Genomic DNA, 15,751 nt, shown 5'->3' on the forward strand with positions numbered 1-15,751 from the left:
TGAGAGGGTGGTGGAGGTAGGTTCAATCAAGACATTCAAAAGAGAATTAGACTGTTATCTGAAAGGAAGAATGTGCAGGATTATGGGGAGAAGGTGGAGGAATGGCACTGGGTGAATTGCTCATTCAGAGAGCCAGTGCAGACACCTTCTGAACTGTAACAATTCTGTGAAGTTATACTCATGAAATCACATTTATTGGCCAACGTCCCAGACTCCTTCAACAGCATCCCTGGGTATGTTCTGTTGCACTGGCAATGGGGCACAGTGGAATACACTCGGCTGGGTCTGACCCTGAGAATCTACCACACTGACTGCAGACCCAATGTAGTCTCATGAATTCAGTAAAACTAGAGCATGGAAATCTCATGCTAATTACAACCTGTCACCCTCCGGAACTGAAGACTCAGTTCTGTTCCATGTTGAAATGCACATGGAGGATGCACTGAGGATATAAAATGCAGAGAACCTAGGCTAGGTGGGGAATTTAAATGTTCAGTTTCCAACCAATTTGATTCACTTCACATATCATCAAGAAATGGTTGAGCACACTGGACCAAGCAAAGGTTATTGGTTTAGAAGAACGAGAGGTGATCTCATTCAAACATACAAAATTCTTAAAGGGTTCGAAAGGGTAGATGCAGGAAGGATATTTCCCCTGGCTGGGGAGTCTATAATCAGGGGACACAGTCTCAGAATAAGGGGCAGGCCATTTAGGACTGAGATGAGGAGGAATTTCTTCACTCAGAGGGTGGTGAATCTTTGGAATTCTCTGCCCCAGAGGGCTGTGGAGGCTCAGTCATTGAGGATGTTCAAGACTGAGATTGATAGATTTCTACATATTGAAAACATCAAGGGATATGGGGATAGTGCAGGAAAATGGTGTTGAAGTAGATCAGCCATGATATCATTGAATGGTGGAATGGGCTTGAAGGGCTGAATGGCCTACTCCTGCTCCTATTTTTAGGTTATGTTCCTTTATGCACCTCATTCCTCTTTTCTACTTCTATATGCTGGTGCCGATCCACCTAACAGAAGAGTCCTGTTCAGGTGCAACCCATCCCTTTTGAATATGTGCCACCTGGCCCAGAACTGGTCCCAATGGCCCAAGAATCTAAAGCCCTCCCTCCTGCACCATACCTCAAGTCACACATTGATGCTCCTTACCTTCCTACTTCTACTCTCTGTCTCCAATAAGGGACAGTCTAACCACTTTCCTTCCTCCTTCAATGACATTACCATCTCCGGCCACCATTGGTAAGGCAAAGAACTAGGTGCTGGGTGAGTGCACAGAGGCCAGTGTAAGAGGGAACAGAGAATTCCAGTGGCACCAGAAGTTTACAGGGATAGAGCAGTTTACAGAGATAGGGAAGGACAAGACAATGAAGGTATTTAAATTGGAAATGGGGGATTTTAAATTGGAGTCAGAAATAAAAACTGAAAATGCTGAAAATACTCAGCAGGTCAAGCAGCATCTGTGGAGACTGAAACAGAGTTAACATTTCAGATCAATGACCTTTCATGTGAACTTTCATGGAGTCATTAGAGAATCAGGAACCACAATAAGTGAGTGAGCAAACGAGTGGTAGCTGAGCAGGATGTGGACAGGACAGGGAACAGGCAGCAGAGTTTTAGATGAACTGAAGTTTACAGAATGTGACAGTCGGGAGGCTGGTCAGGGAATCATTTAAATAATCGAGTTTAATGACTTAGACACGGATGATGGTTTAATCAGCAGATGGGCTAAGATAGGAGTTGAGTCAGGCAATATAATGGAGACAGCAGTGTAGACCCAGTAAAAACACATATAGTAAAAGCACATCAGAACTTAGTTGAAACAAAGGGGCTAATCACACAACAATGAACAGTGTGTTAAAGCATAGGGGGGCTGGGTAGAAAGGGGCCACAGCACACAGATGGCCAAGGAATTGTAGACAGCATTGAAAAGACATATTGATGATCCAATACACTGTCCTTGCACATAACAGATAAACATGGACACCAGATATAATTAGACTCATAGTAGACAATGGGAAACTGTAAAATGTTGAACAGGTTCTCACTGAGCCAAATAAGGAATTATCATTCTGTCATTATACCAGATCCCTTTGAGTAAGTGAGAGGGGAGGGTCTTGGAAATAAGATTTAATCCCTGACTGAAACTGGGAAAGGCACGAGAACCCCGGGGAAGAACACTCGAGAAGATACCCCTGAGCCAAGGGCTCAGAGAAGAGCAGCCGCAAGTCCGAGATTGATCACCTCATGCCTTGACGGGTAGAATACTGAGCAAGTAGTGAGAGCTTGTACTTTGATGATTTAGTGTGTGAATAAAATATTGATATACCTTTCACCAATCAGATTCCGTGGGTTCTTTAAGAGTAAGCTCGTATTAGGCACAACAGCAGTATGGTGTATTTATGATGAGGAGGGTATGGGATCGAAAGCTCAGTTCGAGGCCAATAGAATCACAGTATCATGGACTGTTTGACAGGAGGCCATTCGTTCATCGTGTCCGTGCCAGCTCTCTGCAAGAGCAACTCACCTAGTCCCACTTCCTGGCCTTTTCTCCGTAGTCATGCAATTTTTTTTCTTCTTCATCTCTTCAGATAATTATCCAATTCTCTTTTGAGAGCCTCAATTGAATCTGCCTCAACCACACTCTCAGACAGTGTATTCCAGATCTAACCACTCACTGCATAAAAAAACTTCTTCCTCATGTCACTGTTGTTTCTTTTACCAATCACCTTCAATCAGTGTCCTCTGGTTCTCGATCCTCTGCCAACAGGAGTAATTTCTCCCTATCTGCTCTGTCCAGACCCCTCATGATTTTGAACAATCTCCTCTCAACCTTCTCTTCTCGAAGCAGAACATCTCCACCTTCTCCAATCAATCCACCTAAATGAAGTTCCTCGTAACGGCCTGCTTGGGTCTGCAAATGAAACCCGACCCGAGCCCAACAGCACTACATCCGAGCCGAGCCCGACCTGGCCCGAGCTCTTTCATTTTTCCCGCGCCTGACCCAACCACCGGAATATAATCAAATTTATTGAAGATGTTGTGCTCTACTTTCGATGGAATCACTCATTGCAGACTAGTGCGGAGTGTTTCCCGCCTTCACGTCCTGGCTGTCACTGTGTCCGACCCAGCCCAACCCGACCCGAACGCTGGACCCGGAACAGCGACCCGACCCAACCCGAACCCAACACATGTCATCCGGTCCTGTCGGGTTCGGGTTGGGTAGCCATGCTCTAGTTCCTCATCCCTGGAACCATTCTCCTGAATCTTCTCTGCACCCTCTTTAATGCCTTCACATTCTCTAAAGGGTGGTGCCCAGAACAGGACACAATATCCAGGTGAGTCTGGACCAGTGTTTTATACAGGTTTATCATAACTGCCTTGATTTTGTACTATATGCCCCTAATTATAAAGCCCAGGATCCCGTATGCTTTGTGAACCCCTTTCTCAACTGCCCTGCCACCTTCAATTATTTCTGCACATAAACCCCAGGTCCTTCTGCTCCTGCACCTCATTTAGAATTTCACTCTTTATTTTATATTGTCTCTCCTCATTCTTTCTATCAAAATGTATCACTTCATTCTTCACTGCATTAAATTTCATCTGTTACTTGTCCACCCATTCCCCCAGCCTGTCTACGTCCACTTGAAGTTCACTGCTCTCTGCATAGTTCACAATACTTTCAGTAAAAGCAAAATACTGCAGATGCTGGAAATCTGAAATAAAACCAAGAAATGCTGGAAATACTCAGCGGGTCTGGCAGTATCTGTGGAAAGAGAAGCAGAGTTAACGTTTTAGGTCAGTGACCCTTCTTCAGAACTGGCAAATATTAGAAATGTAAAAGGCTATAAGCAACTAAAGCGGGGGTGGGGTAAGAGATAACAAAGGAGAAGGTGTAGGTAGGACAAGGTCACAGAATAGCTGACAAGAATGTCGTGGAGCAAAGGCAAACAATATGTTAATGGTGTGTTGAAAGACAAAGCATTAGTAGGGATAAGGCGTTAACGGACTGAAAATTGAACAGTCACAAGCACAAACATGAAAAAAAACAGTGGGTAAGCAAACTGAACAAACTATGAAATAAAATAAACACAAAAAAAAAAGGAAAAAGAAAAAAAAATAATAATAAAAGTAACAAAGGGGATGCATCATGCTCTGAAATTATTGAACTCAATGTTCAGTCCAGCAGGCTGTAGTGTGCCTAATCGGTAAATGAGATGCTGTTCCTTGAGCTTGTGTTGATGTTCACTGGAACACTGCAGCAATCCCCAGGACAGAGATGTGAGCATGAGAGCAGGGGTGAGCGTTGAAATGGCACGCAACCAGAAGCTCGGGGCCCTGCTTGCGGACTGAGCGGAGGTGTTCTGCAAAGCGGTCACCCAGTCTGCGTTTGGTCTCCCCAGTGTGGAGGAGACTACACTGTGAGCAGTGAATACAGTATACTACATTGAAACAAGTACAAGTAAATCGCTGCTTCACCTGAAAGGAGTGTTTGGGGCCTGGGATAGTGAGGAGAGAGAAGGTAAATGGGCAGGTATTACACTACGACGTTCTGGTCAGCAATTCTGTGACCTTGTCCTATCTGCACTTTCTCCTTTGCTATCTCTTGCCTCACCCCAGCTTTACTTGCTTATAACCTTTTACATTTTTAATATTTGCCAGTTCTGAAGGGGGGTCACTGACCTGAAACGTTAACTCTGCTTGTCTCTCCACAGATGCTGCCAGACCTGCTGAGTATTTCCAGCATTTCTTGTTTTTATTTCAGAATACTTTCAAGTTTTCTGTCATCCACAAATTTTGAATTTGTGTCCTGTACACCCTACACTAGGTCATCAAGAAAAGCACTGGTACCAACACCGACCCCTGGGGAACCCCACTATATAACCTCCTCCAGTCCGAGGAAATAGGATGCAGAGTTGATGAACATTTAGGTGCAGCCTCAAACAATGGTCGTGGAGGGAGATGGAAAGAAGTAGCAAGAAAACAAAGTTTGTGTTAAAAGATGACAATGTCATAAGTCATCACAACATTTAATTTGAGGAAAATTCAAAACGAATAAATAGCGAAAGAACAATGAGACGGATTTTGTGATCAGTGATGATGACTGCACCAGTCATTCATCACACTGGCACTTGCCCATCAACATTTTGTAGGCATCTGTGCAAGATGTTCTTCTCAGTCAAAACACACAAACCCATCTACAAAGCATCTGGGACCCATGGGAACAGGAAAAGATATTAAATCCTTAACCAGTCAGATTGAAAATTTATTACTCAAGAGTCTGAAGCAGAAAGTGTCAATTTGGATATTTAATTCAATGTCAAACCAGGTACAGAAAGCACAATAACAAGAGGGAAAGAATAATCAGATCAGGAGAGAGGGAAAAGAGACAGCAAGAAAAAGTAAAATTAATTAAAATGCATTGATTTTCTTTCATCTCCAACAATAATTTAAATTTGAAGGAACGAGACTCCACAATTGTAAAAGTTATTTTTCCATGCCAGAGAGGTTGTTTGGCAGTAATTAAGATTTATCACTCTGCTAAAAATTTACTTACACTGGAATGAACAAGCTGTAACATTTTATCTGACCAATTTAATGTGTAGCTATTTGGTATTTCAGCAATTTCACACAGTTCAATGGTAAATCACCAATGAAGCTTTTGGAGGAGCACGGTGTGTCAGACAGAAACTGTGAGATTTCTGTGTTTAACTGGGCATGTGCAGCCGCTGAAAGTTACTGTCCAATTTAATGTTAATAATGACAAGCGCTGTTAGCCTCACTGTTATTTCTACTGCAAAATCCGGCCACTTATAAAAACATTAAACTACAAAATTTTATCTCCCAGTCATGCTTTCCATAACCAAAATGGAGCAGAAGTCAATCTATTTATCTGAAAATAACAGACAGAATATGTTCAATTTCCTGATGTTCCTCCAGGGTGTGGTGTTTCACAGCAAGAGCACAGGGCCAGGAAATTTCCTCCGTCTGTTTTTAAGACACGCTATTTATAGGAAGTAAAAGCATCGGGGAAAGAAAAACTGACATGCAGATTGACTAGGATGCTGTTAATGAGGAATGTGGAATTACTGTTACAGTGAGGGATTTGAGAACTTTGGGCTCATTCCACTCGAGGGTGAGCAGATTAAGTGAGGAGTTGCTGCAGGTCTTCAGATTCTGAAGAGTTATGATGAAATAAATAGATGATAGTTTCCACTGATTGGCCAAAGAGCAAATATTTAACTCAATTTGATGCATTCAGGTTGAATTTGGAAAAATGGAAATTGGAAAAAATATTGGAAAAAAAATTGGAAAAATACACACAATGTGGTTAAAAACATCATTCACTCCCAATAACAAGTGTGGAAGCAAGTGGGCAAATGTTTATTAAGGAGAATTCTGTTGGTGTGTGGAAAAGTAGGAAAACTAGAGTATGGGGAATGATCATAAAATTGGGACTAGATTGAGTGGATAAATGGGTGGTAAACAGATGCTTGAGATTAGACTAGTTTTTCAACTTGTGCAGGTGGTAGCAGATCGATCGTCCATTATATACCCTGTCTGATTTTCATTCCCATTTACTTCTCTTCCATTAAAAGGAACTAACAGAACATTACAGACTGTGTGTATGGAATTTTCTAAAGTGCTCTTCCGGGGAGTGACCCTCCACAGCAAGTTCTACTGCCCAGACTGTGCCTGCACTGAAGTTGGAATTGGTGATGTGTGGGGGAGAATAAACTCTGCACAGCATCGGGTTTTCAATCCCCATAGCTGGCTTCTGGTTAGTTTTCCTGTTTGGCTCTCACATTTTAACCATTTGAAGATTTTTGTTTTTGTTCTTGAAATGCCGGTAATACCCGCTGGGTATTTTCACCTCTTCATATCATTGTTTCAGATTCATAATATGTTCAGGTTTATCCATTTCTTTCCTGTTTAACCTGTTTCTCTTCTGTAACATTCTATGATTGTAAGATCTGATATCCTGTTAGTTCTGTGGTGTTTAAATAATCCAAACTCATTCTGTGTCCCTCTCACTTACCCGATGTTCTTGTCCACTGAAATGTCTCTCGTATGTTAACAATGAACTGACTCCGTCCACTCCTTCTTTAATCGCCTGTTCTAGTCTGTCCCGGTAGAATTTTGTCAATTTGAACAACTGGTAATCGTCGTAATTTGTGAAGAAATCAGTGATGGTGGAGTTCGGATCTGTGAACACAAATGGAGAAAACTAAACATTATCGACATTCTATCCAGAATGTGACATTTCCTCTTATAACAAACGGCGGCAACCTTCACTGAGACAAACATCTTCTGAAAACCCAAACATACCACATGTGCTACATTCTATAAGTCTCAACAAAGATGTCTCTTAATGTGTTCGGATATTGTGCTCATGAATGGAAAATAATGTTTACTTTGGATAGATACTTACATACTTATAAACATTCTACACATGGGTAGGGTGAATGCTCAATATTCACAAACCCTTCAGGGAAAAGTATTGAAGAAATTGGAGAAAGCGATTGGGGATTCTCGTGGTTACTGACAGGTGATAAGGGGTGTGGGTGGTTCTCACTCTTTACCTTCCAACTGACTGAAAATGTGTTTGGTTAAAGTGATGTGCTAGTGCTCTGAGTGTCTCTTGGTCAAATAAACAGACAATTGACAGGTTTTCTCATAGGTTTAAAACAGAAGATTAAATATTTATTTTTTCACTATTCCCAAAATGGCTGTAACCTTATTCATGTCCACATTCACTCACACATTTATGCAGAGGGATAGATAGATAGAGAGGTAAAGGGGTAAGTAGCTCAAAGTGAGGTTGGTGTTCGTGGTTTGCAGTAAACCTGTTGGAACTTCTATGGTGGATGGGCTTTTTCATTTAAAGTTGCAGGCCTGGGTTGCTTGTAGACTTGAGCTTGTTGAGATGTTTGGAGGATTTCTGGTGGTTGAGATTTCAGACTTGAGTTGATGGTCACTTTAAACTCTGTGTTGTGGTGCAGCAGGGTTTGTCCTCCTTGGCTGGGCTGCTTTCGAAGGTGTCACCTGGATGATTTGTTGAAATCTGTCTCTCTGCAGAGGGCTGGCTTTAGAAGGTAAAAAAACTCTCACAATTCAAAAATGTCTCTTGATGGTTCAGGATGAGTGTATTTGACACCTCTTAGCTTGGAATACATATACTGTTTGATCCTCAGTGCAAAAGTGATTTTTTTTTTATACAAGTCTTAAATTTGAGTTCTACATTTTCAATTGAGGGAGGGAGGAAGGACGGAATGGGGGTCACACGACTGCACACATGATACCCATACCTCAATTTTCCAACTGCTACAGCTGGCATTAACATCCATTTCTTGTTTAAGTGTTTTAGATCATCCCCTTCTTTGAATGAGGCACAATTATACTTAAAATTCCTTTTGCACCTAAATGTAGCCCCAGAATTTGATTTAAACCTAGTGCTGTGAATTCTCTCTTGTCTTTAAGTCCGAGTTATGTGTTGTCAAACAGAATTGGTTTTACTCTAGCATCTGTAGTACTTTGGGAACTTTAATATCAAACATGTCGTTGTTTGTGAGGTTTTGCCTAAAGAGTAATTCAATTTTGACTCCCGAGTCCTTGAAGTGATCATTTTTTTTCAGGCGGATGCAGGGACCTCTTTTCTGAGCCAAGGTTTGTAATATGAAAATTTCTGTTACTGCATTGTTCTTGGCTGGTGGCAAGAGATACTGTCTGTGCAGACTTTAACCCCTTAACTGCTGTTTCCACAACACATGGATTCAGTAGCTCAAACTCCAGCATATCGATAACTCTTATCTCCAGGTTAATAAATTGATTTTTAGCCCCAGTGAAGCATAGGGATTCTCCTCCTGCACTTTGTCCTTAGTGGATTCTAATCGCTGGGTTTCATTAGCTTTGGATTTAGAACCTGGTTGTTTGATTCTTCAGTGGGCAAATCCACACTGACCTCGCTCCTAGTTTTCTTGTGCCTTTCACAAATCCTGTTTACCTCAGGAAATTTTACATTCCCTTTTCCTTTACCATATGCAAAAAGTTCTTGTAGCTAACCTTATCTTGTGCGATACTGGAACACATGCTCACAACTTGGATAGCGATAGTCACTGGCTTGACTGCAGTGTCCAATCTCCCTTAACAGGCCCAGATTTTCCACAGTGGTAACCTAGTGGTTTATCATCTTGGTTCCTTCTTTTAATCGTTGAAGACTGATCTGTTTTTCCTTCCCTTCTCTCCTTTTCTCAAGCCCATTTCTGCTTCTTCTACATCCATCTCATTTCTCCCTGACCTGTAAGAGTTACTGGTTTATTCTGAATTTAAGGTCTGTGTGTTAATTTATAATCAGTCATTTTTGCTGTGTCTCTCACCGTTAATTCTTTGTTCTTCAATTTGGGTTCTTATATTAGTTGGCACGTTACTTTTAAATTCTTCCAGAAAAATCACTTCTGTCAAATTTTCACATGAGGGTTTTAGCCTGAGAGATTGAGAGCCAAATGTTTAATTCTTTCAAATTCAATGCAAGTCTGGGCAGGTCTCTCCCAAACATTTCAAAACTGTTACCGACAGGCTTCAGGGACTAACTTGTACACATTCAGAATTGCTGTTTTAGTTTGTTCATAAACGAGACAGCTTTCTTCTGATAACAGAGAAAAAGCTCAACGAGCTCACTGAATTTTGGCACTAACCATGAGTGTCTCAAAACATCAAAGTATTGTTCCGAATTGGGGATAAGGTTTGAGTGGCTGGTGACATTCTCACCTTGTGCTGGCAGCCTGTTTAACTCAAACTTTCTCACCTCTCTTTCTTTCTGCAATTGTATTTACTCCCTTTTCAACTGAAACTCTATTTCCTCTTTTTCTTTCTGAAACTGCATCTCCTCTTTTCAACTGAATTTTAGCGAGGATAATTTTCTCAGACTCCAGTTCAATGCTTTTTTTTTCCCTTCTGGTTCAGGGGTAAATTTAAAATAGCTAGCTGGACTCTTCAATATTTCAGGTTTCTTTTCTTCTTTCTTTTGGGCCTCCTTATCTCGAGAGACAATGGATACGCGCCTGGAGGTGGTCAGTGGTTTGTGAAGCAGCGCCTGGAGTGGCTATAAAGGCCAATTCTAGAGTGACAGGCTCTTCCACAGGTGCTGCAGAGAAATCTGTTTGTCGGGGCTGTTACACAGTTGGCTCTCCCCTTGCACCTCTGGCTTTTTTCCTGCCAACTACTAAGTCTCTTCGACTCGCCACATTTTAGCCCTGTCTTTATGGCTGCCCGCCAGCTCTGGCGAACGCTGGCAACTGACTCCCACGACTTGTGATCAATGTCACAGGATTTCATGTCGCATTTGCAGATGTTTTTAAAGCGGAGACATGGACGGCCGGTGGGTCTGATACCAGTGGCGAGCTCGCTGTACAATGTGTCTTTGGGGATCCTGCCATCTTCCATGCGGCTCACATGGCCAAGCCATCTCAAGCGCCGCTGACTCAGTAGTGTGTACAAGCTGGGGATGTTGGCCGCCTCGAGGACTTCTGTGTTGGAGATACGGTCCTGCCACCTGATGCCAAGTATTCTCCGGAGGCAGCGAAGAAGGAATGAATTGAGACGTCACTCTTGGTTGACATATGTAGTCCAGGCCTCGCTGCCATAGAGCAAGGTACTGAGGACACAGGCCTGATACACTCGGACTTTTGTGTTCCGTGTCAGTGCGCCATTTTCCCACACTCTCTTGGCCAGTCTGGACATAGCAGTGGAAGCCTTTCCCATGTGCTTGTTGATTTCTGCATCTGGAGACAGGTTACTGGTGATATTTGAGCCTAGGTAGGTGAACTCTTGAACCACTTCCAGAGCGTGGTCGCCAATATTGATGGATGGAGCATTTCTGACGTCCTGCCCCATGATGTTCGTTTTCTTGAGGCTGATGGTTAGGCCAAATTCATTGCAGGCAGCCGCAAACCTGTCGATGAGACTCTGCAGGCACTCATCAGTGTGAGATGTTAAAGCAGCATCGTCAGCAAAGAGGAGTTCCCTGATGAGGACTTTCCGTACTTTGGACTTCGCTCTTAGACGGGCAAGGTTGAACAACCTGCCCCCTGATCTTGTGTGGAGGAAAATTCCTTTTTCAGAGGACTTGAACGCATGTGAAAGCAGCAGGGAGAAGAAAATCCCAAACAGTGTGGGTGCGAGAACACAGCCCTGTTTCACGCCACTCAGGATAGGAAAGGGCTCTGATGAGGAGCCACCATGTTGAATTGTGCCTTTCATATTGTCATGGAATGAGGTGATGATACTTAGTAGCTTTGGTGGACATCCGATCTTTTCTAGTAGTCTGAAGAGACCACGTCTGCTGACGAGGTCAAAGGCTTTGGTGAGATCAATGAAAGCAATGTAGAGGGACATCTGTTGTTCACGGCATTTCTCCTGTATCTGACGAAGGGAGAACAGCATGTCAACAGTTGATCTCTCTGCACGAAAGCCACACTGTGCCTCAGGGTAGACGCGCTCGGCCAGCTTCTGGAGCCTGTTCAGAGCGACTCGAGCAAAGACTTTCCCCACTATGCTGAGCAGGGAGATTCCACGGTAGTTGTTGCAGTCACCGCGGTCACCTTTGTTTTTATACAGGGAGATGATATTGGCATCGCGCATGCCCTGAGGTACTGCTCCCTCGTCCCAGCACAGGCAAAGCAGTTCATGTAGTGCTGACAGTGTAGCTGGCTTGGCACTCTTGATTATTTCAGAGGTAATGCTGTCCTTCCCAGGGGCTTTTCCGCTGGCTAGAGAATCAATGGCATCACTGAGTTCCGATTTGGTTGGCTGTATGTCCAGCTCATCCATGACTGGTAGAGGCTGGGCTGCATTGAGGGCAGTCTCAGTGACAGCATTCTCCCTGGAGTATAGTTCTAGGTAGTGCTCAACCCAGCGGTCCATTTGCTTGTGTTGGTCAGTGATTATGTCCCCTGATTTAGATTTGAGGGGGGCGATCTTCTTGATGGTTGGCCCAAGAGCTCTCTTCATGCCATCGTACATTCCTCTGATGTTTCTGGTGTCTGAGGCCAGCTGCATATGACTGCAGAGGTGTTGCCAGTAGTTGTTTGCGCAGCGCCTGGCTGTTCTTTGTGCAGTGCTTCTGGCTGCTTTAAGTGCTGCGGATGTTAACTCGCTGGGAGCTTTCTTGCAGTTCAACAGTGCAGTGCGTTTAGCGGCTATGACAGGTTCCAGCTCTTCATTATGAGATTGAAACCAGTCTGCATTTCTCTTCGCACTTTTGCCGTAGGTGGTCAAAGATGACTCATAGATGGCGTCTCTGATGTGGGCCCACTTGGTCTCAGCATCCCCTGTGGGAGTGTTTTGAAGGGCTGTTTCAAGTGAATTTAGAAATTTTTGTAACAGCTGTGGGTGAGAAATTCTGCTCGTGTTGATGCGTGGGTGGCTCTTCTGCTTGGAATGATGCAACTTCTTCGGTCTGAGTCTAACCTTGCTGCACACCAGGGAGTGGTCAGTGTCGCAGTCCGCACTGTGGAAGCTGCGTGTGATTTGAACACTGTTTAAGGCGGCTCGCCTTGTGACAATGAGGTCTAGCTGGTGCCAACGACGCGATCTTGGGTGCCTCCATGAAACATGGTGACAGGGTTTAGTGTGAAAGAACGAGTTGGTGATGCAGAGGTTATGATAGGTACACAACACAAACAGTCTCTGCCCATTCTCATTCATCCTTCCAACGCCATAGCGCCCAAGGTAGGAGGGCCATGAGTCATGGTCGGCCCCAACCCTGGCATTAAAGTCCCCCAGCAGGAATAGGTGTTCAGTGTTGGGTGTTGGGGATGCTGCTAATGATGTTATGGAGTTGTTCATAGAACTGGTCTTTAGCTTCAGGTTGGGAGCAGAGTGTTGGAGCATAGATGCTAAGTAGGTGTACTGGACCAGAGGTGGTGAGCAGTCGGATGGACAGTATGCGTTCCGAGCCATTTGAGGGAGGCTCTATCATGCTGAGCAAGGAGTTTCTGATGGCGAAGCCCACTCCATGCTGTCTTGGTTCTTCAGGATCCCTGCCCTGCCAGAAGAAGGTGTCGTCTTGCTCTGCTAGAGATCCACTCGCAGGGAGGCGTGTCTCCTGAAGTGCTGCAATGTCTACATTGAGTCGACTGAGCTCGTTGTTAATGATGGCGGTCTTCCGAGAATCGTTGATTTCTGTAAGGTCTTCCAACAGGCCAGGACACATAGTTCTGACGTTCCAGCTTGCAAAGCGAAGGGCTGGTACCTTCTTTCCTTTTTTCATGTAGTTTGGTGCGGTGTATCAGTCCACCTTTCGGGCAATGACCCTGAGCTCCAAGCACCCACTGAAGCAGGTAGACTGTGGCGGGACAGAACCTTATTGACCGGGGGCTGCCCGGTTTGAGGCGGGCGGTAGCTGTCCAGTGAGGTGCAATGACCTCTCCCACCGACAAAGGCAACCCGTGGTGCCCAGTTTCTACGCCAATTTATCTGGACTTATAACCCGTAACTGCTGCCTTCCATGTTGTGTCAGTCGCTGTGAGGCAACTTTGGAGTGACCTCTCCATGGCGCATGCCTGGGCAACTTTATGGAGGTTGAGAGTTGCCCAGTCGTCAAAACCCCCCTCTCGGCCTTTCTGGTGGAGTCCAAAGGAGTGCAGGGCACGACGTTTGGCACCGGTATGGCTGCAGGAACTGCCAGAAACCTGCCAAAGGTGACACATGACCGCCTGCGGGGTTCCGCTCCGGATTATCTGTTCGGGTTTTACTCCCTTTGCCTTGGTCTCTCCCGAGACGCCCACAAGGCAGTGGGATTGTTAGGGCCCCTACACAGGTGTAGGATGGTGCCGGTGGGAGGAGGGGATGCGAGGGGGAGGGGTGGAGAGAGGGGGGTGCGAGGGGGAGCTGGGAAGGGGGCTGTAAGGGGGTGGGGGCTGCAGGGGAAGGGGGTGCGGGGTGGAAGATGGTGCGAGGGGGGGCGGGCTGGGACAGGGTTGTGAGGGGGTGAGCTGAGAGGGTGGAGCAGGGAAGGGGACGGGAGGTGGAAGGGGGGGGAAAAGGGGGGGGGAGGGGAAGCGGGTGCAGGTTTCTTTATTTTCTGTAGAAAAGTGTCTCCCACCTCAGTAACTACAACTTTTAAATCTTCAATACTTAATTTAACGTATTATGGAATATGTCTCCCTGCTCTGCAACTCCTTAGCATTAAAGGTGGCCATGTCTTTTGTTTTTACCAACGTGGAGAAGAATGAACCTCTACGTGTCTCTGGTTAGGGCCCAACTAGAGAACTGTGTCCAGTTCTGGTCACCACTCTTCAGGAAGGATGTGAGGGTCCTTGAGAGGGTGCAGAGGAGATTTACCAGAATGGTTTCAGCGGTGGAGAATTTAGTTACAAGGTTAGGTTGGAAAAGCTGGGTTTGTTCTCCATGGAACAAAGGAGATTGAGCGGAGATTTACTAAAAGTGTACATGATTATGACCGGCTTTGATAAGTTAGATAAGGAAAAGCTGTTCCCATTAACAAATGTTACAAGGACTAGGGGACACAGATTGAAAGCTTTGGGCAAAAGATGCCGGGGGAATATGAGGAAACACTTTTTTACACAGTGGGTGATAATGACCTGGAACTCACTGCCCACAAGGGTGGTGGAAATGGAGACGATCAATAACTTCAAGAGGAAGTTGGATGGTCACCTGAGAGAAATAGACTTGCAGGGCTACGGGGATCGAGCCAGGGAGTGAAACTTACAACATAACTACGTGGAGAGCTGGCACGGACTCGACAGGCCAAATGGCCTCCTTCTCTGCTGTAAATGATATGAGAAAACCCGTTTGCTTAATTTTCCACAAATCTCTTGTCTAACATGCTGGTTCAGCTGCTGGCTTCAAACCCCCAATTTCTTACTGACAGGTGGTAAGGGGTGTGGGTCATTCCCACTGTTTAACTAAACACGTTTGTGGTCAGTTGAAAGGTAAAGTGATGGGTTAGTCCTTTGAGTATCTTTAGGTCAAATAAACAGACAAATGACAGGTTTTATCACAGGGTTAACACAAAAGATTAAATATTTATTTTTTCACTATTCCCAAAATGGTGGTAACCCCAGTCACATCCTCATTCACTCTCACACTCATACACAAGAATAGAAAGGAAAAGGGGTAAGTAGGTTGGTGTTCGTGGTTTGCAGTAAACCTGTTGGAACTTCTATGGTGGATGGGCTTTTTCATTTAAAGTTGCAGGCCTGGGTTGCTTGTGGACTTGAGCTTGTTGAGATGTTTGTAGATTTTCTGATGGTTAAGATTTCAGAATTGAGTTGATGGTCATTTTAAATTCTGTGCTGTGGTGTAGCAGGGTTCATCTGCCTTGGCTGGGCTGCTTTCAAAGCTGTCAGCTGGATGACTTGCTGAGATCTCTCTCCCTCTCCACAGAGGGCTACTTTTTAAGGTAAGAAATGTCTCACATTAGCTTCTGTTAGGAGACACTGGTCTTCTTCCCTGTGGTGACCAACAATGGACCAGGATGTGGTTATTTCACACCTTTGTTGTTTCAGAAGAATCCATTCAATTGAAAAATGTCTCTTGATGGTTCAGGATGAGTGTAATTGACACCTCTTAGCTTGAAATGTATCCTTTTGTCCTTGCCAGACAGGAAGACAGTTTGAATATACTGTGTGACCTTCAGTGGCCATTTTCTTCCAGCACATTATCCACATTTTTAAAAGTCAATTTTTTATAACTCTTCAATTGAGTTCTGTATTTT

General features: G+C 44.5%; 1 protein-coding gene across 4 annotated transcripts in view; it reads right to left on the bottom strand.

Annotated features, from left to right (window-relative positions):
- LOC137385118 (NACHT, LRR and PYD domains-containing protein 3-like) overlaps positions 1-15,751 on the bottom strand; it is a 111,389-nt gene that overhangs the window by 64,129 nt on the left and 31,509 nt on the right. For all 4 annotated transcript variants that reach the window (XM_068059912.1, XM_068059911.1, XM_068059908.1 and 1 more), the window contains one exon: positions 7,052-7,218. In XM_068059912.1, the coding sequence (XP_067916013.1) occupies positions 7,052-7,218 (167 nt within the window). The remainder of the gene's footprint in view (positions 1-7,051; positions 7,219-15,751) is intronic.

Source organism: Heterodontus francisci, chromosome 28, assembly GCF_036365525.1.
Source record: "Heterodontus francisci isolate sHetFra1 chromosome 28, sHetFra1.hap1, whole genome shotgun sequence".
NCBI classification, from domain to species: domain Eukaryota; kingdom Metazoa; phylum Chordata; class Chondrichthyes; order Heterodontiformes; family Heterodontidae; genus Heterodontus; species Heterodontus francisci.